A 25,010-nucleotide genomic window follows, 5' to 3' on the forward strand; every position below is an offset into this window, starting at 1 on the left:
GTTTTCAAAAGTGGTGGGGACAAAGTCCGCCCCCACCCGCTGGGGTCGGTCAAATCAATGGAAAACAATACTTTTAATAACAAAAATATGTATATAATAACTAAATATAACTAAAATAATTAAAAATTTCACTTCTTTATTGGTTTACACATTTTTTGTGCTTGGACAATGGATGCGCAAGCATAGCGTGTTTGTTCCACAAGCTTAGTTTTATTCAAATAAGTGCTCGGGACTAGTGTTGTCACGGTACCAAAATTTCAGTAGTCGGTACCAATACCAGTAAAATTCCACGGTTCTCGGTACCAATTTCGGTACCAAAGCAAAACACCAGTACATGCTAATTGAAACACAATTTTATTAATAAAGCTCATTGTTAATATAAATGTATAGAAAGCAATGCCATTTTGTATACATGAAGTATACAAGTTAATTGTTGCTGAAATGGTGCTCACTGGGGTCTTTCGTGTTGATGAACATCCTCCTCAGTCTGCTGCTGTATAAGACAAATAGAATAAACTTCAGTAAGTCAACTGACTGAACAAACGTGCATATGCAATATTAAAACAAACCTCAGTTTTTATACTGCATTTACATAAGATTACTTACATTAAGGTAACTGTATATTAAAATAATAAATGCAACAGATATATTTTGCTTTAGTTTAAATGTGTTTTTTAAACCTAATAGAGTTATCTATCCAAGACATGCACATTGCTAGTCATACAGTTAGTATGATAGTTTTCTAGCACGTAGATTTCGGATAGGCCTATTTAAAATAGGTACTGTAAACCCCAGCATGTCCTCCCATTTATTTTGCCCCATTACAGTTATACAAGCATTAAATGGTTAATAAGTACACTTGACTGCATTAGCATTGGCGCTAACAAATTAACACGCAAACAGGGATGTTTATTTTAATGTAAACTTTAACTTAACATATGATACAACATTCATAATGCAAACGCTAGCAGAATTTGAAACTTACCGCTTGAACTTGTTCGAATAAATCTGGATGCTTTTACCACAAAACGTTTTCTTCTTCAAAACGTTCGTTTTCTTTGTGATATGACTTTAATCTGAAGTATTTCTGCGCGCATCTCTTGTGGAGATTAAGTTTATCACGTTTTATTGCATCTATAAAAACTTTCCGACTGACAACCTGTCAGACAGAGCATCAGTACCCGGTTGACCCGGTATGTCGGTGCTATCGGGTCTTATGAAGATTAGCTACCGCCAACTTTTTTATTTTTAGGTACCGACTAGCACCCGAAGTACCAGGACTTTTTTTTTAAATACTTTATTTAAAGTTTTCCAAATTTACAAAACAACCCCCCCACCCCATGCCAGCAAATAAACATCAAATAAATTGAGTATCAAAGATATGCAATCTACAACAATAATACACACCCATATACACGTGTGCGAGTAGTCATACGTACATAAAGAAACAATATGGATACATACATATGTGCATAGACAGATATAGGGCTGAATGATTAATTGAAATTGAATCGTGATGTGAGACGTTGCGATTTGCTAATATCAAGAGGAAGCGATGTGAAAAATAGGAAACGCGTCTGTTCCAAGCCCTCTTCGAGTGGCATTCTTGCTAACCAACTGAGTGAGCGCACCTGCGTTATGCCTAATCAACACTGCCCTAGCCAACTGCGTAAACGTCCGTCATTAAAAAACAAAACAAACAGAAGGAAGGAGAGAGAGAGTGTGTGTTATTATGGCATCTGCAGAGTCAGATCGATCATATTAGGGAAATATATACTAAAGAACCGTCCAATTCAGAAGACCGCACACACAGCCTGTGTCATACTCGCGCGACTCTTCCCCGCATTGTGCGTCTCGCGGGCGAGCCATTTAAACTTGATGCGCACACAGCCTGTTTCATACTCGCGCATCTCTGCCCCGCGTTGCGCGTCTTGTGGACGAGCCGTTTAAACTTGATGCGCACACACAGCCTGTTTCGTAATGACGTTTATAGTACTTGAGTCCGGCTCCACACGGGCATCTGGCAATATGGACGAGGCTTGACGCACGCGCGCACCCTGTGTCAACTCACGCCTATCTCCGCGTTTCAAACAAATGTAAATTCTATCTAACTGTTTTGCTAATTTCACTTGGATGAAATTAAACATTCAGCACATTTTCTACTTGTTTTAAAAAATCCCACTTAGGGCCTACATAAAAAAATATAAATCAGCCTATGTAACCTATGAACTATTTTAATAATTCACTAACACAATAGAAAATGTTATGGATTTAAGGGTTACAATGGGAGTTGTATTTGTTTTAATTGAAACTATAATAGTGTACACTGGTATTTGCATTCTATTGGTGTGATGTAATCTGGAAGTTGGGAACCAATTGAACAACAGCAAGCCCTATTTGAATAATGCCCAAAAACACTACAAAAATGAATTTTGTAATGGTTTTAATGGAAACAATTAGAATTTCTGTAATGTTTTTTTTGTTGTTTTCTTTCAGCAGGGTAACTATACCCATACTGTGCTCCACACAACAATATTGAGCTGAAGCTTGAATTAGAAAAGTTAAAATCGCAAATCAAATCGTAATCGCAATGTCTGTTAAAAATATCGCAATTAGATATTTTCCCCAAATCGCACAGCCCTAGACAGATATACATAACTTCAAAATAAACACCTATGTCAAAAATCATCCAAACATAAAGAGAGGAAAGACTAAATAATTGTACATTGCCCGATATATAATCCACAGTACCACCAGTCTTAAAGCATTTGACCAGACCGTTAAGTTCAATGATCAGTGATCACCCTCCAAATATTCAAAGAAGGAATTCCAAATCTGTAAGAATTTTCTCGGTTTACCAGCAATTTCATATCTGATCTTTTCCATGTGTAACACACTACTAAATTCTGTGAGCCACATCTCAAACTTGGGTACCATCTCTTTATTCCACATCAACAGAATTGCCGCCTTTGCAATTGTCATCCCATATTGTATCGTCTGAATTTGATTAAGGCTATAGGCTTCCAAGGTGGGGGCCCAACCTAGTATAGCGACCAGAGGGTCATAAGGAAGATCAGTCTTGAGTATCTTAGAGTAAAAACAGAAGATATCAGACCAGAATTTACATATTTTTGGACATGTCCAGAACAGATGTGCCAGTGTGCCCTCCTTGGACTTACATTTAATACATAGAGGTGATACCAAGGGATATATAGAATGTAATTTGGTATAGGAATAATGTAACCTATGTACACTTTGTATTGGATCAGTTGAAAGTTAGAACTAATAGAACAAGTCCTAATATCTTGGAGGGCCTCAGCCCAGGAATCATCTGGAATATCTATACCCAAGTCTTTCTCCCAGGACATCTTTAAGTGTTGTGTTGGAGGTTCTATGGAACAATTCAAACATTCGACACATCTGGAAACAATACCTTTTGTGTCGAGTTCGAGAGTCATGATGTTATATAGATGTTCAGGGGGTTTGTAGGTTTCAAAATTAGACATACTGGTTTTTACATAGTTCCGTATTTGTAGATATCTGAAAAAATGCGAGGGGGTATTCCAAATTTTTGTCTAAGCTGATTAAAAGTAGCAAATATGTTGTCAATGTTTAAATCCCCTATGGTTATAATCCCTTTTTCCTTCAAAGATAGAAAGGTCTTATGTGTTTGCAAGGGAGGGAATGCATGGTTACAAGCTATAGGGGTAAGAGAGCATATTTGAGGTAGTTTAAAGATCCTTCTTATCTGGTACCAAATCTTGAGAGAGTTTACAACAATGGGATTGCATTTCTTAAAATTTCTAATAGGTTTATTTTCTGCAAAGAGTAGAGCTGGTAATGAAAAACCCTGAATATCTCTTTCAATAGCGAGCCATGCAGGAATGTTAGTGGTCGACTCCCCAGGCCCTGCATTGTGCCAATACATTAAGGCCCGCACGTTGGCTGCCCAATAGTAATGCCGAAAGTAAGGGAGGCCTAGGCCTCCTACCTCTTTTGACTTACAAATATGAGTTTTAGATATGCGATGGGCTTTATATCCCCAAATAAATGGCATAATCACAGAGTCAAGTGTCTTAAAGAATAGCTGAGTTAAAAAAAAGGAATATTTTGAAACAAATAAAGAAATCTCGGTAGGGTGACCATTTTGATTGCATTAACACGGCCAATCATTGTTAACGGGAGTACCCGCCAGGTTTCCACATCACGCCTCAATCTGTCTACCATAACTTTGTAATTTGTTTCATGCAATTTCTTGTATTTTCTAGGCACAGTGACACCACTATATTTTAATTCACTCAAAGTTTTAAAAAGAAGATTATTGATAAAACCTGTGTCCATAGTGTCATATAATGGCATAAATTCACTTTTCTGCCAGTTAACGCTGTATCCTGAAAGGGCACCAAACTCCATGATAAGATCAAATAAAAAAGTCAGAGATCTCTCCGGTTCCGATAGGAAGAGAAGGACATCATCCGCATATAAGGAAATCTGATGTCCCATATCTCCCATCTTGACAGGGGATATCTGCGGATGACTCCTTATACTCACTGCTAAAGGTTCCATCGCCATGGTGAAAAGTAAAGGGCTCAATGGACAACCCTGGCGTGTACCCCGATGAAGAAGAAACGAGGGTGATTTATTGTTGTTTGTGAGAACTGAGGCAGAGGGGCAAAGGTACAGCATCTCAACCCATGAGGAGAAGTTTTGTCCCAGTCCAAATTCTTCTATGGTCCTCAATATGTAGAGCCACTCAACCACTATCAAATGCTTTGTAAGCATCCAGGGCTAAAACAGCTATTTTATCTTGCTTTCCATGCCCACTGTATACAATGTTCATGAGTCTGCGTACATTATGGAAAGAAAACCTTCCAGGTATAAAACCTGTTTGATCCTCATGTATAATTGAACTAAGACATTTGCTTAATCTATTAGCTAAAATTTTAGTAAATATTTTCAGATCGTTACCGAGGAGGGAAATGGGTCTGTAAGAGGAAGGGTCTGTACTATCTTTGTCAGTCTTTAGGATCAATGCAATATTAGCAGTGTAAAGTGTTTCAGGCAATTTTCCGAAAATGCTTTATAAAATTCTATACCAAAGCCATCTGGGCCAGCAGCGTTACCTTTGGGAAAGATGGCTGTAAGAACTTCTTCAAGTGTAATGTCGGAGTTCAAATTTTTCCTTGCATCCTCACTAATTTTAGGAAGTCCAAGAGAACGGAGAAATTTTGTAATATCTAATGGGTCTACCTTACTTTGAGATGAGTACAACTCCTGATAAAATTCCTGAAACACCTGTTCATGAATCACCTATTTATTTCTGCTGGATTAGTGGTCAAGGCACCGGTTTTTAATCTAATGGTATTTATAGCTCTATTGGCTTGTATAAATCTAAGTTGACGGGCTAACAGGTCGGTTGGGTTTGTCACCTAGCTCAAATTGTTTCTGTTTTATCTTTAATAACAGAGTGCTGATTTGTGCAGATAGAAGAGTATTATATTCATATTTGAGCTTCATAATATTAGCCAGTGTCACCCTAGATGATGTGCGTTTAAACTGATTTTCTAATACTGTTAACTCTGTCTCTATTTCTGATAGCCTTTTGCCCCTCTGTTTCTTCAGTTTTACCTGGTGAGCTATAACTTGACCTCTAGTGACTTTAAGAGCTTCCCATAAGGTTGAGTCTGATACATCTCCCTGATCATTTAACGAAAGAAATTCAGCAATATTGGTGGAACACATTTCTTTGAAATTGTCCTCATTCAGCAAAATAGGGTTAAAGCGCCACGCATAAGTGGGTCTTTCCATCCCAAAATCCACTGAAATCGACACCGGGGAGTGATCTGATATTAAAATATTGTGGTATTTGGAGGATAGGATCTTAGAGGTTAATTTGAAGTCCGTTAGAAAGAAGTCAATCCTTGTATACGAATTATGAACATTTGAGAAAAACGAGTAGTCCTTATAAGTAGGGTGGTGCAGTCTCCAAATATCAAGAATATTCAATGACTGCATGAGATTATTTAAAACCATAGTTGAGTTAGAGGTTTTGGGATGACTAGGAGAATGCCTATCCATAAAAGGGTCCAATATACAATTGAAATCCCCTCCAACAATCAAGTGAGTGGAGTCGATATCGGGAATAACATTAAAAACAGATTGAAAAAACTGAGGGTCATCAAAATTAGGGGCGCATAAATTCACAAATGTAACATGCTTCTCTAAAATGGTGCCCGTCACAATAAGATAGCAGCCATTATTATCTTCAGGGTTTTTCCTGTACAGTGTGGCAAAGCAGACACGAGACGAACACAGTTGCAGTGAAAAATGACCCGGAGGGTGATTTATTGACAGTGTTAACCAGGTAAGTTTCTGAGTGATCTTGGGTGACGTTGACTCGTGGGGTGTTCTTCCAAGTGCACGGAGAGGGCTGGTGGTGAGGGTTCGTGGCTGCTGGGGATTCCTCCACACCGGTCGTCAGGCACTGGCGTCTTTGGGGAGAGACGAGAGAACAAACAAAGACAAGAGTCAGTATGCACATCTCTATTGGAGTCGTAGCTCACCCATCTCTCTCTACCGTGTGCTTTTATCCCGGTTGGGAATGAGGTGCAGGTGCTGACGACCGGCAGGTGTGTGCGCTGATTGAGCCCGTTTCCATGGCGACGCTGATTGGGAGCTCGGCGCTTCGCCACAATAGAGAAATTGGAGGCGGCCGCCTCCATCTAATGTCGTGCCGCCTCAGGCTCTCGCCAAAATTGTTGCGAGTCTTCACAAGAAATGCTGCGTGCATTTAAGAGACTGTCATTTGTAACTGCAGTTGCGAAATTACGCCACAGTGGAGGCTCTGTTTCGTTATCAGCACACTGAGGCACTAAAAAGAGTTCCAGAACAAGAGCCAGCCTGAAAATGCAGTAACCATTAATATTAACTTCTCCATCGTTGTGTATGATAGTTGGTTAATGTAGTCAGAGAACATAACTTTGGACCACTCAGCAGCAGTCCAGTCCTTTTTGTCTTTAGCCCAGGCGAGACGCTTCTGATGCTTCCTGCTGCTGACCAACTTTATGGAGATGCAGATTTAATTTTCCAACAGGACTTGGCACCTGCACACAGTGCCAAAGCTACCAGTACCTGGTTTAAGGACCATGGTATCCCTGTTCTTAACTGGCCAGCAAAAACTCGCCTGACCTTAACCACATAGAAAATCTATGGGGTATTGTGAAGAGGAAGATGCGATATGCCAGACCCAACAATGCAGAAGAGCTGAAGGCCACTATCAGAGCAACCTGGGCTCACATAACACCTGAGCAGTGCCACAGACTGATCGACTCCATGCCATGCCGCATTGCTGCAGTAATTCAGGCAAAAGGAGCCCCAACTAAGTATTGAGTGCTGTACATGCTCATACTTTTCATGTTCATACTTTTCAGTTGGCCAAGATTTCTAAAAATCCTTTCTTTGTATTGGTCTTAAGTAATATTCTAATTTTCTGAGATACTGAATTTGGGATTAGTTGTCAGTTATAATCATCAAATTAAAAGAAATTAACATTTGAAATATATCAGTCTGTGTGTAATGAATGAATATAATATACAAGTTTCACTTTTTGAATGGAATTAGTGAAATAAATCAATTTTTTGATATTCTAATTATATGACCAGCACCTGTATGTCTAGTCAGTAACAATGACATGTGAAAACACGCACGTCCCTTTGCGAGCATGTCATGCTCTAATGAAGGGAAATGGGGAGTTACAAATTGCCTTCATTGTAATCTGTCAAAATGACGGACGGACGGCCTTCAGATTTTTCCGTCACTGGTAAAAATAAATCCATCAATGAGAGAGAATTTTCGTTTAACGCGACCTCTGGTACACACATACAGGAAAATCTGGACCACGGCCAATCAGAGGGTGGGTCCGCCCTTCACTATCTCTGATTGGTTTAGACCACGATATGGGCCTAATGTGTGTCTGTTGTTGAATCACAGGAAGACTTTCAGAGTCGCAGAGACTTTTTTTCTCCCTCGAACGGCTGGTCGCACCGGTGCGACCTCAGATTTTTTTTAGTCGCACCACTGAGAAATAAAGTCGCACTTGCGACTAAATTGGTCGCACTTCTAGAGCCCTGACCGGGGACCCGATTATAGCACTTAAACGCAGAAAAAGTGGGGTTTTCATCTGATGGGCTCTGTTACTGCGTACATTCGAATGCTATTGGCTAGTGTTGCACGATACACCGGTACTAGAAAAGTACCGCGATACCCTTCTGTTAAAACGATACCAATTTCTCATTTATTTGGTACCGGTACTTTAATGACGTGCGCGTTTAAGAGAACACGCATCCTGAAATGCGTCCATTTGCGGCAGCCGTATGCGTGCGCTCATGTGCTCTCAGTGCTCTCTTCACCATCTTAACTACCTATGATTATTAAACTTGCCATCCCGCGTTGCTACTTTCCCACTGTTTTTCTATGTAAACACGATCTAGACGGACAGGTTTCAACGTTCGCGCACATCTCTCTGCAGTGCCTAGTACTAGTGTTTATGGGAGTGCACAGCGCGTGGCTGAACAGCAGCTGAGCTAATGTACCACAAGTATAGCAATTGTAAGCTCTCATTACATTATTTTAAATACATTCACAAGCAAACCTCTTCAAAAACAGATCATCTGTCTCTTACATATGTGCAATGTAGGCATTGTCATATGCTTGTCCTTCGGAGTACAAATATTACTTGTCCGAAGATAAAAAATGATATTTAATTTGAAGTGTCAATATAATTGTTTTGTATCCTGATTAGTCAAGTTTACTTCTAAGTGTTTTACCTAGTGTCCGCGTGTGGCCAATACGCTCCATGATTGCTATAGAACAAAGGCAAGCAGTAATTATTATTAGTGTCAGGGCTAGGGTTGGGCGATGTCTACCAAATTGGCATCGGACGATGCCTACAGTGAAACATCGCGATGGACGATGACATCGGGGGGCGGGGCGAGGCGGGTGTTGGGGTATATCAGTTTGCTAGATTAAAAACATTAAAAACAATTATATCTCAGTGCTCCAGAATATGACCAAAACACTTTTTTTTCACAAGTACTCACACATGTACGACATGCAACTTTGGAATTTCTTCCAGTTGTTATTTCATGTGGAAAGATTTGCCATGGTGTCCTCCTAAAAGACTAATTGAATGTATTTCAGTTTCTGTGTCTTTCATGGTTCAATTCAGTTCAATGTCCTTACTTTAAAAAAACGATAAAAAAATACAAAATATGCAAAGCTCTTCTCGGAACTGACATTAAAATACGTTCAGAAGTGTAAAAACTATATTGTTGTTCCGCTTCAGTTCAATTTCTGTCACTTTTCCATTGCTTGTGACACTTCTGTGGCTTATTTTTTTATTATTTATATATTTATTTTAAGTTTGAAACATTGGTTATTACATGAGAGATGATAACATCGGTAGGCAGACAGACTTATTTTTGTTTATTTTTGTTTATTTTGCATAACTTGAAAGTTTTGCATAAATAAAGTTTATTTGTACACCGTTTTAGTCGATAAACATGCAAATTGAATGTTAATCAAAGAACAGGTTCTATGCCAAAAGACGAACAGCGTTTCCGATGTGCACAGTCTCGTACTGTTTAGATCAGTATACCACAGCATTGACAGTGTGCAACGCGTCGGGCTCCGCGAAAGAGAGAAAGCCGGTGCAGCACGAAATGTGAATATAAATTCTGGAATACAAACTGTTTCATGTAATGATTTCATTTTATGTGTGTGTCTCGTAATTTTATTTCCCTATTTTATCCAAGATTTCAAATACACAATTTCTTGCATTATCAAAGCTAGACCTGCGGGAATGGTTAAAATTATGCGCAATCCTGCATTAAAATTCTAGCCCTGAAATCACTAAACATTAGGCAGTACTTTCTTTTCGCTTCTGAGCCTTGTTGCACGTACACAATACAGCTCTTGCAATAAATGTACAGGAAGATGTACATTACTGCAATTGATACCGCTTTAGATAACAATTATTTATTAAATACAAGGAACTAACATGGTACTCCTTTATCACAGATCGACATCCTCGAGGACCCTCTGATTAAGAATGTGATCATCCTTCAGACAGTTTTACAAGAGGTTAAACACAGAAGTGCCCCAGTCTACAAAAGAATTAAGGATGTTGTTCATGACAAGGAAAAGCATTTCTACACCTTTACCAATGAACATCACAGGTAACATATGCTGCATACATTTTACCTTCAGCCGTCTTAACTAAGTTTTACCATTTGCCATTGTTTTAAAATTAATGTCAGGATGATGTATATGGTTCATATTTCTCTTTTAAGGTATACATTCATTGAGCGAGAACAAGGAGAGAGCGCTAACGATTGCAATGATCGAGCCATCCGTGTCGCTGCTAAATGGTACACGGATCACCTTGCCAAAGCTACCTGGGGCCGCCCACTAAAAGTGGTTCTGCTGACCAATGATCGGGCCAACAAAGAAAAGGCAGAGCAGCATGGTCTACTGGTGTACAAATGTACGAGACCAGCTGTGTTTTTTTATTAGTTCATTTAATTGAGTTAAAAGCAATTATTCTTAGTGAAAGAATATTGCTGAAGTCGTGATATGGATAGTAATTAACATGTGGTTTATGATCTTTGTTATATAGGTGATGAATACATCAAGAGCTTGATTGGCAACCCTGAGCTTGTGGACAGACTTGCATTAACATCTGATGATCAGGTACACAGCCTGTGATTATATATCATAAAGCAAGATTTGTATATTTGTGTTTGTATATAAGTTTTTATGGCAATCTGAATAGGAAAGCCAATGTAGGTTTAAACAGTTTGTTTCAAATGGAATTGTTAAGGACTGTAAGGGTTAATACGCCACTGACTGAAGTTACTGCAACAAGAGCTTTTTTATTTAGTAGGCTATTTAGCTTTCTTATATCATTTAAGTTTTCATTATTTACTGATGTTTATTTAAATGTTTTATATGCTGTAGTGTGCCGTTTCACTGATGGATTTGCGCGTTAAACATTGACGGATGTTTCATCCTGATTTATTTCAGATATCATATTGCAATTTCAAGTATTTAAATAAGGTCTATATTTCTCTTCCACTCGTCACGTGGTTGCTACACACAAATATAATAATATAAATATTATTTATATAAATAATATATATTTCCCAACCACCGCTGTCGATTTGTCTATTACCACCGCGTGGTAAAAAAACTGCCACCGTCACAGCCCTAGTTGCATGTGTGATATACAGTGGCAAGAAAAAGTATGTGAACCTTTTGGAATTTCATTGTTTTCTGAATAAATTTGTCATAAAATGTGATCTGATCTTCATCTAAGTCAAGGGTATTGACAAACATAATGTGTCTAAAAATTCTGATCTTTCATGTCTTTTTGAACACACTCATTCAACATTTAAAATGACAGTGGAAAAAGTAAGTGAACCCTTAGAATTAATAACTGGTTGACCCCCCCTTGGCAGCAATAACCTCAACCAGGCGCTTCCTGTAGCTGTGGATCAGACCTGCACATCGTTGAGGAGGAATTTTAGCCCATTCTTCCTGGCAGAACTGCTTTAGCTCTGTCATATTCTTTGGACGTCTCATGTGTATGGCCCTCTTCAAGTCAATCCATAGCATCTATATTGGGTTGAGGTCTGGGCTCTGACTTGGCCACTCCAAAAGGCGGATTTTGTTTTTCTGAAGCCATTCTGTTGTGGACTTGCTCCGGTGTTTTGGGTCGTTGTCCTGGTGCATCACCCACCTTCTACACCGTTTCAGCTGACGTACAGACATTCTCACATTATCCTGAAGAATTTTCTGATATACTTGGGAATTCATCTTCCCTTCAAGGATTCCAAGCTGGCAAGCCACTGGTGGTGTGCCACCCAAAAAAAGCTGGCAGACCGACAGCATTTTTACATTGGTCGGCTTGCCGACAGTGTCCCGACGGTGGTCCATCTGTGTCAAGCCGCTGAATCTGTGCCGCCCAAAAACCGCCTGTGGACCGCCAGGTCATTGTTTGCTGGGAAGTCATATCGCGAAAATGAACAGAGTTTTGTGGTGAAAGGATGAAACATCCGGATTTATTTGAACAAGTTCAAGCGGTAAGTTTCAAATTCTGTTAGCATTTCCATTATGAATGTTGTATTATATGTTAATTTGTTAGCGCCAATGCTAATCCAGTCAAGTGTCCTTATTAACCATTCAATGCTTTTATAACTGTAATGGGGTAGGCTAAAATACATGGGAGGACATGATGTGGTTTACAGTACATATTTTATATAGGCCTATCCGAAATCTATGTGCTAGAAAACAATAGATGTATGACTAGCAATGTGTACTGTATGTCTTGGATGGATAACTCTATTAGGTTTAAAAATCTAAATTTAAACTAAAGAAAAGTCTATCCGTTGCATTTATTATTTTAGTATACAGTAACCTTAATGTAATGAATCTTGTGTAAATGCAGTATAAAAACTGAGGTTTGTTTTAATATTTCATATCATGTTTGTTCAGTCTTACTGAAATTTATTCTATTTGTCTTATACAGCAGCAGACTGAGGAGGATGTTCATCAGTTTCAACAGTTTCAGCAACGTTTACCTTGTATACTTCATTTATACAAAATGGCATTACTTTTTATACATTTATATTAACAATTGTGTTTCAATTAGCATGTAGACCTACTGGTGTTTTGCTTTGGTACCGAAATTGGTACCGAGAACCGTGGAATTTTACTGGTATTGGTACAGACTACTGAAATTTTTGTATGTTTAAGTGGTGATATAGTATGAGAGCTGTAGGTTTTCTATTAGATATTTACTGTCAGATGTGTGTCTGCTATATGTGCTGGCTGCGTATGTGCAACAGTTAGTTACAGTATTTGTATTAACATAAAATGTTGAAAGTCTGATTCAGCTGTGCAAATTAAACATTGTGATCACTACCAAAACATTACCATCGCTACTGAAAATTTGTGTATCATGACTGAAACATGGGATGTGTTGTCAAAAATAAAGTATATTAAATTATCAACTAAAATGTTATGATAGTGTTTGGTTCAATGTGTATATATAAACTAATGAATCCTTAACTTTGAAATCTCATAAAATACACTTGAAATCTGAAAACATTTTTTAAAAATAGCTAAAATATATTTAAAAAGTAGATTTAAACAAAATCTTAATATGTAAATATAATACTACTTATTTAGTTTTATATTATTGTGTTTCGGTAGTGACAAAATTTGGGGAGAGGAAAAATATTTAAAAACTTTCTGAAATTACAATATGGAAATTAACTGCACAATTACTAGAAATGTGTACCTTTAATATCATACAATTTTCATCCATGAAAAAAAATCAATTCAAAAGATTTTTTTCAAGACGTTGCCAACTCTGATTTTGCACCAATTCTGTAGCATGGCCCATATATACAGTGTATATACAGTATCTCACAGAAGTGAGTACACCCCTCACATTTTTGTAAATATTTTATTATATCTTTTCATGTGACAACACTGAAGAAATGACACTTTGCTACAACATAAAGTAGTGAGTGTACAGCTTGTACAACAGTGTAAATTTGCTGTCCCCTCAAAATAACTCAACACACAGCCATTAATGTCTAATCCGCTGGCAACAAAAGTGAGTACACCCCTAAGTGAAAATGTCCAAATTGGGCCCAAAGTGTCAATATTTTGTGTGGCCACCATTATTTTCCAGCACTGCCTTAACCCTCGTGGGCATGGAGTTCACTAGAGCTTAACAGGTTGCCACTGGAGTCCCTTCCACTCCTCCATGATGACCTCACGGTGCTGGTGGATGTTAGAGACCTTGCACTCCTCCACCTACCGTTTGAGGATGCCCCACAGATGCTCAATAGGGTTTAAGTCACCTTTACCCTCAGCTTCTTTAGTAAGGCAGTGGTCGTCTTGGAGGTGTGTTTGGGGTCGTTATCATGTTGGAATACTGCCCTGCGGCCCAGTCTCCGAAGGGAGGGGATCATGCTCTGCTTCAGTGTGTCACAGTACATGTTGGCATTCATGGTTCCCTCAACGAAATGTAGCTCCCAAGTGCCTGCAGTACTCATGCAGCCCCAGACCATGACACTCCTACCACCATGATTGACTGTAGGCAAGACACACTTGTCTTTGTACTCCTCACCTGGTTGCCGCCACACACGCTTGACACCATCTGAACTAGGGCTGCAACAACTAATCGATAAAATCGATAATAATCGATAATGAAATTCGTTGTCAACGAATTTCATTATCGATTAGTTGGTCTGTGACGTCACTTGCGAGCTGCGCAGTTATAAATCAAGCGCATCTTCTTCCCTTTTAAAATTACCGTTTTAGATGTGTCTCTCCTTGCAGCATGAGCTGCGCAGTTTTAAAGTCAGACGTGTCTCTCCGTGGATGCGTCTCTTCGTGCAGCGCGAGGTGCGCAGTTTTAAAGTCAGACGTGTCTCTCCGTGGATGCGTCTCTTTGTGCAGCGCGAGGTGCGCAGTTTTAAAGTCAGATGTGGTTCTCCGTGGATGCGTCTCTTCGTGCAGCGCGAGATGCGCAGTTTAAAAGTCACACGTGTCTCTCCGTGCAGCGCGAGGTGCGCAGTTTTAAAGTCAGATGTGGTTCTCCGTGGATGCGTCTCTCCGTGCAGCGCGAGATGCGCAGTTTAAAAGTCACACGTGTTTCTCCGTGCTGCGCGAGGTGCGCAGTTTTAAAGTCACACGTGTCTCTCCGTGCTGCTCGAGGTGCGCAGTTTTGAAGTCACACGTGTCTCTCCGTGCTGCGCGAGGTGCGCAGTTTTAAAGTCACACGTGTCTCTCCGTGGATGCGTCTCTCCGTGCGGCACAGGTTGTGCTGTTTTAAAGTCAGACGTGTCTCTTGGTGCATGCGTCTCTCCGTGCAGCGCGAGGTGCGCAGTTTTAAAGTCAGATGTGTTTTGCATGCATCTCTTCAAGCTGCGCAGTTTTAAAGTTTAAAGGGGAGAGGTGTTTTAAATGACAAAATTAAAGATTATATTAGTAAAACCCAATTTGTGGCGTTTGCACTTTGCAAAGTACATAATAGGCTAAATAACCAGATTTGGTGGTTTATTTAGTTCAGAGGTGGGTAACGAAGTACATTTACTTGAGAACTGTACTTAAGTACACTTTTTGAGTATTTGTATTAAGTATTACTTTTTCTGTTTACTTTTTACTGTACTTCACTACATTTGAATGACAAATATCTCACTTTTCATGGCACAAAAAATGATTTCTTTGGCCGACCCTCCCCTCGCTCCCACGTTTGGGAGAGACTATTGTCAGTTGCTTCCAATATGACACACCTGAATCAACTCACCAGGTGTATTAATTATGGAGACATTCACAACATTTTGGGAGAAGGCTAATGAGTTCAGTTGTGTATACTTTTCCCATATCTGATTTACTTATTATAAGCAAAAGATGTAATCACATTTTATCCGATTAATCGATTAATCGAAGAAAAAATAATCGCCCAACTAATCGATTATCAAAATAATCGTTAGTTGCAGCCCTAATCTGAACCAAATAAGTTTATGTTGGTCTCATCAGACCACAGGACATGGTTCCAGTAATCCATGTCCTTAGTGTGCATGTCTTCAGCAAACTGTTTGTGGGCTTTCTTGTGCATCATCTTTAGTAGAGGCTTCCTTCTGGGACGACAGTCATGCAGACCAGTTTGATGCAGTGTGCGGCGTATGGTCTGAGCACTGACAGGCTGACCCCCCACCCCTTCAACCTCTGCAGCAATGCTCTCAGCACTCATACGTCTATTTCCAAAAGACAACCTCTGGATATGACGCTGAGCACGTGACCTCAACTTCTTTGGTCGACCATGGCGAGGCCTGTTCTAAGTGGAACCTGTCCTGTTAAACCGCTGTATGGTCTTGGCCACCGTGCTGCAGCTCAGTTTCAGGGTGTTGGCAATATTCTTATAACCTAGGCCATCTTTATGTAGAGCAATAATTAGTTTTTCAGATCCTCAGAGAGTTCTTTGCCATGAGGTGCCATGTAGTGTTGTTTTTGGCGGCCTGTTTTAATTTTAGTTTTAGTCTAGTCTTTGTGTCAAGCTGTCATTTTAGTTTTTATTAGTTTTAGTCATGTTCATACACTTTTTAGTCTAGTCAAGTTTCAGTCGACTAAAAGTCTGAGCATTTTAATCTTATTTTAGTCAGAATTATCCATGACTATTTTCGTCTAGTTTTAGTCGACGAAAACTGATGACATTTTAGTCTAGTTTTAGTCAATGAAAATTGTATTTTAGTCTCTTTTTAGTAATGCAATTCTATGTAACCCAGTCAGTATAAGTACCTAGTAGTATAGACGAAACCAAAATTTTATTTTAGCCAAACCCATTTCAAACAAGGTTATCTTATTCCAGACACGGAAGACGTCTGATTTGAATTTACAGCCATCGGTAGGGGTGGGAATCTCTAGGCACGTCACGATGCGATTCGATTACGATTCAGAGGGCGAATGTGATGATAAAACAATTCTCGATGCATCTTTTTCCTATACAAATTTTCTTTTTCTCGCTGTGTGTAGCATTTGTCATAACCCAGACCGATTTTACTTCCAATATCCTTTATTAATAAAACAAATGGAAGTGATTTGGCAAGTCAACTGGAAGGTTACATTTGCCAGCATTGCAAAGAACCAACAGGAGAAGAGTAAGTGCCCTCAGTGCCCTGTAGTAGCATACAGAATGCAGTAAATTAATGCAGACTTTTTTGCACATAGCACTGGAGCTAGAGAGGTTTAAAGTTATTATAGTTCACTAAAGTATTTTTTGTCGGAGTGTTCAATTTAACGGGACTTTTATTTTGACGGGTCTTTGGTTAGACGCTTGAGTTTTTGTGTTTGCCGATAGCTTCACTCAAACAGTAAACGCTCGTAAAATAAACTCAGAGCAACTCTGGAGATGAAGTTCTTGTGTTCATATCCTCATACAGTGCAGACGCAGATAAATCCTCGACCATCACTCATGTTGTATGTTAAACTGTGCACATAATTCATTCAGACACGCAGAACAGCCAGACGACATTTAACAGGATTCCGCATCAGACGAAATAACGTTATAACATTTCGTCTCGTCTCGTTTTGGTCAGCGACAATGAAGAGACATTTTAGCATAGTTTTTATTTTGTAAACCACATTTAGTCTCGTTTTTATTCGTCAACAATATTGCATTGTACATTTAATTATAGTCATCGTCACATGACCAGCATTTACGTTGCGTCTCGTCTCGTTTTCGTCACGTGACAAAGGTTCGTTGACGACCATATTTCGTCATAATTTTCGTTGCCGAAAGCAACACTGGTGCCATGTTGAACTTCCAGTGACCAGTATGATATCGATACGATAACACCAAATTTAACACACCTGCTCCCCATTCACACCTGAGACCTTGTAACACTAACGAATCACATGACACCGGGTAGGGAAATGGCTATTTGGGCCCAATTTGGACATTTTCACTTAGGGGTGTACTCACTTTTGTTGCCAGCAGTTTAGACATTAATGGCTGTGTGTTGAGTTATTTTGAGGGGACAGCAAATGTACACTGTTATACAAGCTGTACACTCAGGCCTTTACATTGTAGCAAAGTGTAATTTCTTCAGTGTTGTCACATGAAAAGATATAATAAAATATTTTCAAAAATGTGAGGGGTGTACTCACTTCTGTGAGATACTGTATATATATTATGTTGTTGCATTAAAATATTACTTCATTTCTTCTCTTTAGAATGACATCACTGGCAGTAAGTTACTGTTTTCAGAGCACCTGCCATTATCCAGGATCCAAGCTGGCATTAAGAACGGTGTACTCCTTCAGGGCACATTCCATGCCAATAGAGATAATTATCTGGAGGGAACAGTCTTTATACAGCAAGATGAGAAATATGTAACTGAGGTAAAAGGTCATCACAAATACAGTAAAATAAACTTTGATAATGCAGTGAAGTTTTACATATAATATATATTTTAATGGATTGGCATCATTATCTTTGAGATAAGATATCGCTGCTATCCTTCTGAAACCTTGTATCTCCATAATTGGTGATTTAATTTTTTTTATTTTGCCATAAATCATTGTTATTATTCAACCTTTATGTAATAATTATCAGTATTTAATCATTTAAAAAGTACAGTGTTTTGAAAAACAGCGTTACTTCCACGTTTAACAGGAAGAACCCTCGCTAGTTTCCGGTTGGGGAGACTTAAAACGGAGAGATAATAATATGGTAGTAAACCCATCATTTGTTTATTCATGTCACAGACACCCGATGGTAGTCCAAACCATTGTAGTCTATCTGTCCTTCTGGTTTTCTTCCCACCTCAGCCTCGTTTTTGATTTCAACATGGCAGCTGAGTGAAATCAGTCTATACCACTGCTGTGTGCTGCAGTATCTGCTAACAGCATCTGCTACATTGAACTATTTTCTCCATTTCCCATTTCTCTCTAGTTCACCCAAAAATATTCTGTCATCATTTACTCACCCTCAGATTGTTCCAAACCTGTATAAATTTATTTGTTCTGCTAAACACAAAGAAAGATATTTGGAAGAATGTCAGTAACCAAACAGATCTCACCCCGCATATTTATTTTTCCAACTATGGCAGTCAATGGGGGTTGAGATCTCAGTGTTGCCTATACATTTATTTATTCGTGGCGGACCACCACAATATCAACGCTGACCGCCACGAATAGATATTACATTATTTCCCTTTAAATTTGTATTTAAAAAAGCTTAATTCATTGTCGAGTTGCACGCAGCGTGTTGACGCTCAGCGCCTCTCTCTCTCATGTTGCGTTCAGTTCCTGAAATTAAAAGGTAGCGGTGTTTTCAATATGCGTTAACTCCGTGAACATCAACAGTCACAGACTTACTGACAGAGAAGATTGCTGACCAAATTTATCAGGACTTAACGGAAGGTTAGCAGTGTTTCCCACAAATTTACTTTACTTTGGCAGGTATATTAATGACCACCCAACCAAGTATATTTGGCATCTCATTTTGTATTTTTCCATCAGTGATAATGACTGTATCTGCGAATCGATTAAGCTTCTAAACAGCGCTTCTAAACAGCTTTTTTCTTGACTTGTTTGATGTGAGTGGTGTGTGCGCGTCCTCTCTCCCTCATTCACATGCTCTCTCTTTCTGGATGAGCTTGGTGTGTGTGTGTGTGCGAGCCCTCGCCCCAGAGTCCTGCACATGGCCGGGCACTGTCAGGTGAACCGCTAATATTAGATGTAACAGGAGGAATAATTATTCATCTGTGGGTCGGGAAATAATTTGCGTGGACAGAACGCTGATCCAGTAGCCAAGACTACTTTCGACTCACCTCAGCTGATAAAATGCTTTTACACAGTCCTGTGCTCATGTGTTCAAGCTCTGTTTGAAGAGCTGGTTTCTAATTGCAGCGCACTTTTCAGTATTGAGCATTGTAGCCAATCGCGTGCAACTGATGGACAGCTATAGTGAGGACTCGATGCTCTTATCACAATTAAAAAAAAAACATTTGCGCATCAACCCTGGTCCCTTCTCAGCAATAAAGTGGCTGTCACTCAAGACAGTTTCTGCATATCTTATGTTTATCATGTGTACTTAAAGAATAGTATCATACCCTTCAAATATCCGTAGAGTCTTTAGTTTGATCACATTTATAAAACACAGATACAGCTGTACGGTTATTTCCGAAAACATACGACGCGTGGGGGGGGGGTTGGGGGAACTAAAGCATGTGTGCACCCATTGCCAACAAAACAGACATATGACTCAGTTTCACTTACCGCGTGCGGTTCATGTCCGGCATCTTTTAGCGCTGGGACTGCTCCACCTATCAGTTTCAAACAATCTCCAAATCCAGCATTATATCCACCGTTTATATAACATTCATCACCCAATTGCAGTGAACAAATGAACACAGTTGAACTTCGCTAACGTAGTGCTCCCTATCTCCTGCACACAAGTGAAAGTGATGTGTGGGCGTGCTTTTCTGGGAGAATTGTCTGATAAGGGACTTAAGAAAAGTTGTAACAAAACAGATTTTCATGTTCGATAAAAAAAATTCAAAAACCTAAAAGAACGCTGAGGGGGTGTATCGAGCACAGAAATACTACGTCACACGTCCAACTCGTTTTTTGACAATTTGACCATGTCAAGCATGAGAAGACAGCACGTTTAACATTGTTAAGAAGTGAGAATGCATGAAACACTGTTGCATATCCCCTTTAAGCTTTATTTAGCCTTGACGGCAGCTTAGCCTTTTGTGGCTTTGGTATAATTTTACAGAATAAAGTGAAGGGAAACTATTATTAAAGGTCCCATTCCCCGCGACCCCATTTTCATCCTTTTGTTAGTGTGTAATGTTGCTGTTAGAGCATAAACAATACCTGCAAAATGATAAAGCTCAAAGTTCAGTGCCAAGCGAGATATTGTCTTTAACAGAATTTGCTTTTCAAGGACTACAGAGAACGGCTGGAATCTGACTACAGCCCTCTACTTCCCGGGTACATGATGTCATCATTCCGAGTGCTTTTATTAACCTCCGCCCAAAGGAATACGCCAAAAAATGGACAAGGCCTTCCTTAGAGAAGAGGAAGAGCCGCTGGAGTAGTGTTTGGTTATCAGAGATCGTAAACATTTGACTGAGCTACGTGCTAAACTACTTTCCCTTTCATCACAGTCCTACAGCTGGTAATAAGAATTCAGCTACACACATTCTAAGATAACCAACGGTCAAATAACAGCTTCCATGACTTTAACATCAGCTGTGAAAGCTGTTCTGTGTAATACACTGATATTGTGTGTGTGTGCGCATACCTCTATGAAACGTCCTGTGAAGTCCTGCTTGCAAATATCTCCTGGTCAATCTGCTTGTTTTATTATCCAACTCGGGTCCAATATAAAAAGGCAAAACTAACGCTTCTGTTATTAGTGTAAATTAATATAACCAGTCTGACGCCATTCGGTCCGGTGTCATTTCCCTCGTCATAGTAGGGAAAAAAATTGCGATCTCTTACAAAGATTGACGTTTGCACTAGCGGACCTCCGTTACACTTCGATCGATCCTCATGTTTTTAACTGATAAAGTGAAGTTGACGCCATTATTACTGTTTATTGCTAAAAGCCAAAGTTTATGAATACACGTGCACTGAGAGGGGCACCGACCAATCACAACAGCCTGAGAAGCGGAAGCTCGCTGATATGGTATGGGTGGGACATCTTCACACACACACTCTAAGCGGGGAACCAATCACGACACACCTGGTTAGCTTTACCAATCAGAGCGTTTCGGAAGGAGGGACTTTTTATAGACCGGAAGAAATCCAGTCGTTTTGATAGAAGAGGGACAGCGGCGAACAATAGACTTGAAATATGTGACATATAAAGCGTTTTTTAAATTAGAAACATGAACATCCATTGTTAAACACCCAAAAAACATAATCAAAGCCTCAAAAACAGCAAAAGACGGGCTTCTTTAATATCACATGAAAAATATAGGCTATTTTTAACAAATTTTGCATAAATCAAAACACATTTCATAAATCACTAATCAAATATAGTATAGCTACTATTAGCTTACAATATTTTAGTGGATTCACTATTGGTTGTCTCACCCGAAACGGCCATATTTAGTACTACATGTTTAAAAATGTGTTAACCAGGAATTCCTAATATTTCGTTGCTTGTTGCGTGAGAAAAGAAATGGTTTTGTCTACATCATGTAGATGTAATGCGGGTGCGGTTCGGGTCGCGGCATTTTTGTCAAAGGGTAGGGTCGGGTACGGAATTAAATGAGTGCTGCTGTCGGATGTCAGGTGTTCTTTTAATTACTGCGGGTGCGGGTTTATCAAACAGGACCCGTGCAGGACTCTGCCTCGCCATCTACCAATGAGTTTGGTGTGCGTGCGTGCGCACGTAGTTTGCGCCGTGCTAACAGTGTATTTTCACATATTTATGGATTTGTGCCGAATTGTCTGCACTATGCATAATAAAACTATAACTTTCATTTAAAATCAAAGAAGTGCTCATAATGCAGCAGCACAGTAACGGCCGTGCGCTCCATGAGACAAATAAGTGATAGCCAAAATCACTGCATATCTGCTCTTTAATGTAGATGTATGGTGATTTTGCCAAACGGTATCGAGTTTATAAATCAGGATTTTAGCAGCAGGTAAAGTGACTGCTGACTGTATTAAACATTATTGGGTCACGTTCAGTAACTTATTTTATAATCGTTTCATGTCTGACAACAGAACAGAAAATATGTGAGAATGGCATTGTTGTTTTAAAATGTAGCATAATGTGACAGATCAGAGAGTAAAATAGAAACCGATGTCAAGTCCAAATGCAAACACGGCGTGATGGCGTCATAAATATGCTAATTTGTTTGTGACGTCGTCAGCGCCACAAGTCTCTCAAAATCCTGTGGGAAACACTGGATCTGTTTGGTTACTGACATTCTTCCCAATATCTTTCTCTGTGTTCATCAGAGCAAAGAAAATTATACAGGTTTGGAACAACTAGAGAGTGAGTAATTCATGACACAATTTTCATTTTTGGATGAACTATAACTTTAAGTCCCCCCAACCGGAAACTGCTGAGGGTTCTTGCATTAAACACGGAAGTAATGCTTGCATAGAGCCCATTTGGACATCCGAGGTTTCGGAAGGACAGTGACTATATGCTAATCTGCTGCTCTTTCCATATTTATGACAGGTTCTACTTCAAGGCCTTCAGAACATAAACCGAGCTGTGCATCAGGATGTAGTGGCTGTTGAACTCTTTCCAAAAGAATGCTGGGTTGCTCCCTTATCTGTTGTGCTACAGGATGATGGTCCAAATGATGAAGATGCTGAGGAAGATGAGACTCCGAATAAGGTATAGTCCCTTTAGAATGTTGTGTCCAGAGGAACATGACTCATACTAGGGCCACAAGAAATCCACGTCCGCAGATCTCTGCAGAAACTTCTTTTGCAGAATTCTGTGGATTTTGGCGCTTATCATTGAGAAGTATACACACACCACTAAAACATTACTAGGATGCACTGTTTGCTGTGAAGGATTTTAATGAGACTGAGCATGAACAATTTGATATTTGAGAAATTTAAAATGAAATTAACGTTTAATTAGGGATGTAACGATACCGGCTTCAAGATTAACCACAATAAAACATTCAACTAGGCTTGTGCCGGTAATACATTTTTATGTGGCAGTAATTGATTAAGCTTTTATTACGGTAGTATCACGGTGATGAAGTGCATTACAAAAACATATGCAAATATCAATATCTGGTTATTGATAATTTGTCAGGTGTTTAATTAAATATGATAAAACATATTTTACTCCATACTAGATTTTAGCAAGTGAACACATGTAATGGTGATGATTAAGCTAAAGATACCCACTTCACTTGCTGTACAATAGTGTATTTAACATGCATAGTCAAATACATATTTAACATAACATTCATTGCTTAATATTTAGATGGTCATTTTACTGACACATCAGTTCATTATAAATAATTGCCTGTCAGTGTCAGTACAACAATAGTGCTAATTCATGTTTTTTTTCCTGATAGCAAGCAGTAGGATAGCTTACATAGCTTAATAGGCATTTAAAAGCAGCACTCTGTGGCAAGATACGATTGTTGCATTTCATCTTCAACTTCAAATCAAAATAATTGTTCTGCCACACTGACATGTGTAGCACAACTCAAGAGTCGTGGGTAAGGAAGAGGACGAGGTTGGCGAGACTGACACAGGTTTTTATTAAAGTTCCACACGAAAGTTAGATTCACTCAAACATAAAATACAGGTGGCGTCTTCACCAGTACACCATACCATTCTTTATCCCAGGTACAGAGTCCTTGATAGATTCCACTTCCCGATCAGGTTCTCCCGTCAACAGCCCGTGTCAGTCTGTGAGTCTCTCGTCTTCTGTGTGCTGCTTTCCTCCTTTTATCCGCTCTCTCCGCGCCCTTACTGGAATTAGATACAGGTGTTGATTGTTTGCACGTGTCCCCCTTACTCACCGCTCGTCTCCCGGCTCTCTCTCCTGTTGCGTCCCTCGCTAAACCACGCCCCCTCGCCACAACATTATTAACTATATAACTACGATTAGGAGATTACTGTATTTTATTTATTCAATTACGAGATGCAAGCTAGCGGACCAAGCTAACTCTTCAACTGTCAGGAATGCAAATAGCAATATAATCCATGCAATTTTGGCACTTTAGTTCGCTTATTTGTTTCTATGTGGTATTCAGAAACACGTAAATAAGAGTGGCGTGACATAACTCATATTTCACCTTAGGTCGGCAGAGCTCTGCCTTCCCCCATTCTTCTCAACGTGAGGCTTGTCCAGGCTGTTTACATCAGAGCACACAAATGCGTGTGCGTGTGACGCTTAAGCCACGGGTATACTTGACTTCCGCGTCCGTGTCCATATCACGCACAATCTCGCATACTCAATCGCGGATAAACGAGTTCGACACATGCGCAGTACGTCACCGAGTGGACTCAGCTGATTCAACATGTTGTCACGCATGCGCTGTTGTACGCATCCTGTCCGCGCACCCTCAAAAAATGGGCTGCACATGGACGGGCTGTGCGGACGACCGCTGACCCTCCTGATTACGAAAATAATGGCCGGTTGGACTATACTTTTGCCTTTACGCAGCATAAACGGAGTGTTATTTTATGCAGTCAAAGAAAAAGATAAGGCACATTTTTCTTCACAGCGGTTGGACGTGCCCGCAATAAATCTATAGTGCATTTTCACTACCGTGGTGTACCACATGGCCGTCACTAGCACAGTTTATTTGGGGCTCTAGCCCCGATTGTTTTTAAGCTAGCCCCGAATGTTTTGGCCTGGAAAATAATAATAGGAAATCATTAACTGGACGTTTAAAATTCGCTGCTGACGCTGTGCACACGAT

The 25,010-nt window shown here is 39.6% G+C and overlaps 2 protein-coding genes across 3 annotated transcripts in view; one reads left to right on the top strand and one right to left on the bottom strand.

The window, feature by feature from the left end:
- Positions 1-25,010, top strand: part of dis3 (DIS3 exosome endoribonuclease and 3'-5' exoribonuclease) — a 123,052-nt gene that overhangs the window by 25,740 nt on the left and 72,302 nt on the right. Inside the window, exons 2-6 of one of the 2 annotated variants that reach the window (XM_057332867.1) lie at positions 10,078-10,235; positions 10,350-10,543; positions 10,676-10,749; positions 17,809-17,976; positions 22,790-22,951. In XM_057332867.1, coding sequence (XP_057188850.1) covers positions 10,078-10,235; positions 10,350-10,543; positions 10,676-10,749; positions 17,809-17,976; positions 22,790-22,951 — 756 coding nt within the window. The remainder of the gene's footprint in view (positions 1-10,077; positions 10,236-10,349; positions 10,544-10,675; positions 10,750-17,808; positions 17,977-22,789; positions 22,952-25,010) is intronic. The other variant, XM_057332868.1, reaches the window with a different exon arrangement.
- bora (bora aurora kinase A activator) overlaps positions 23,703-25,010 on the bottom strand; it is a 94,934-nt gene continuing 93,626 nt past the window's right edge. Inside the window, exon 12 of the mRNA XM_057332872.1 lies at positions 23,703-24,054. Coding sequence (XP_057188855.1) covers positions 24,052-24,054 — 3 coding nt within the window. The 3' untranslated portion in view covers positions 23,703-24,051. The remainder of the gene's footprint in view (positions 24,055-25,010) is intronic.

The sequence above is a fragment of the Triplophysa rosa genome, linkage group LG4, assembly GCF_024868665.1.
Source record: "Triplophysa rosa linkage group LG4, Trosa_1v2, whole genome shotgun sequence".
In the NCBI taxonomy this organism is placed as follows: Eukaryota; Metazoa; Chordata; class Actinopteri; order Cypriniformes; family Nemacheilidae; genus Triplophysa; species Triplophysa rosa.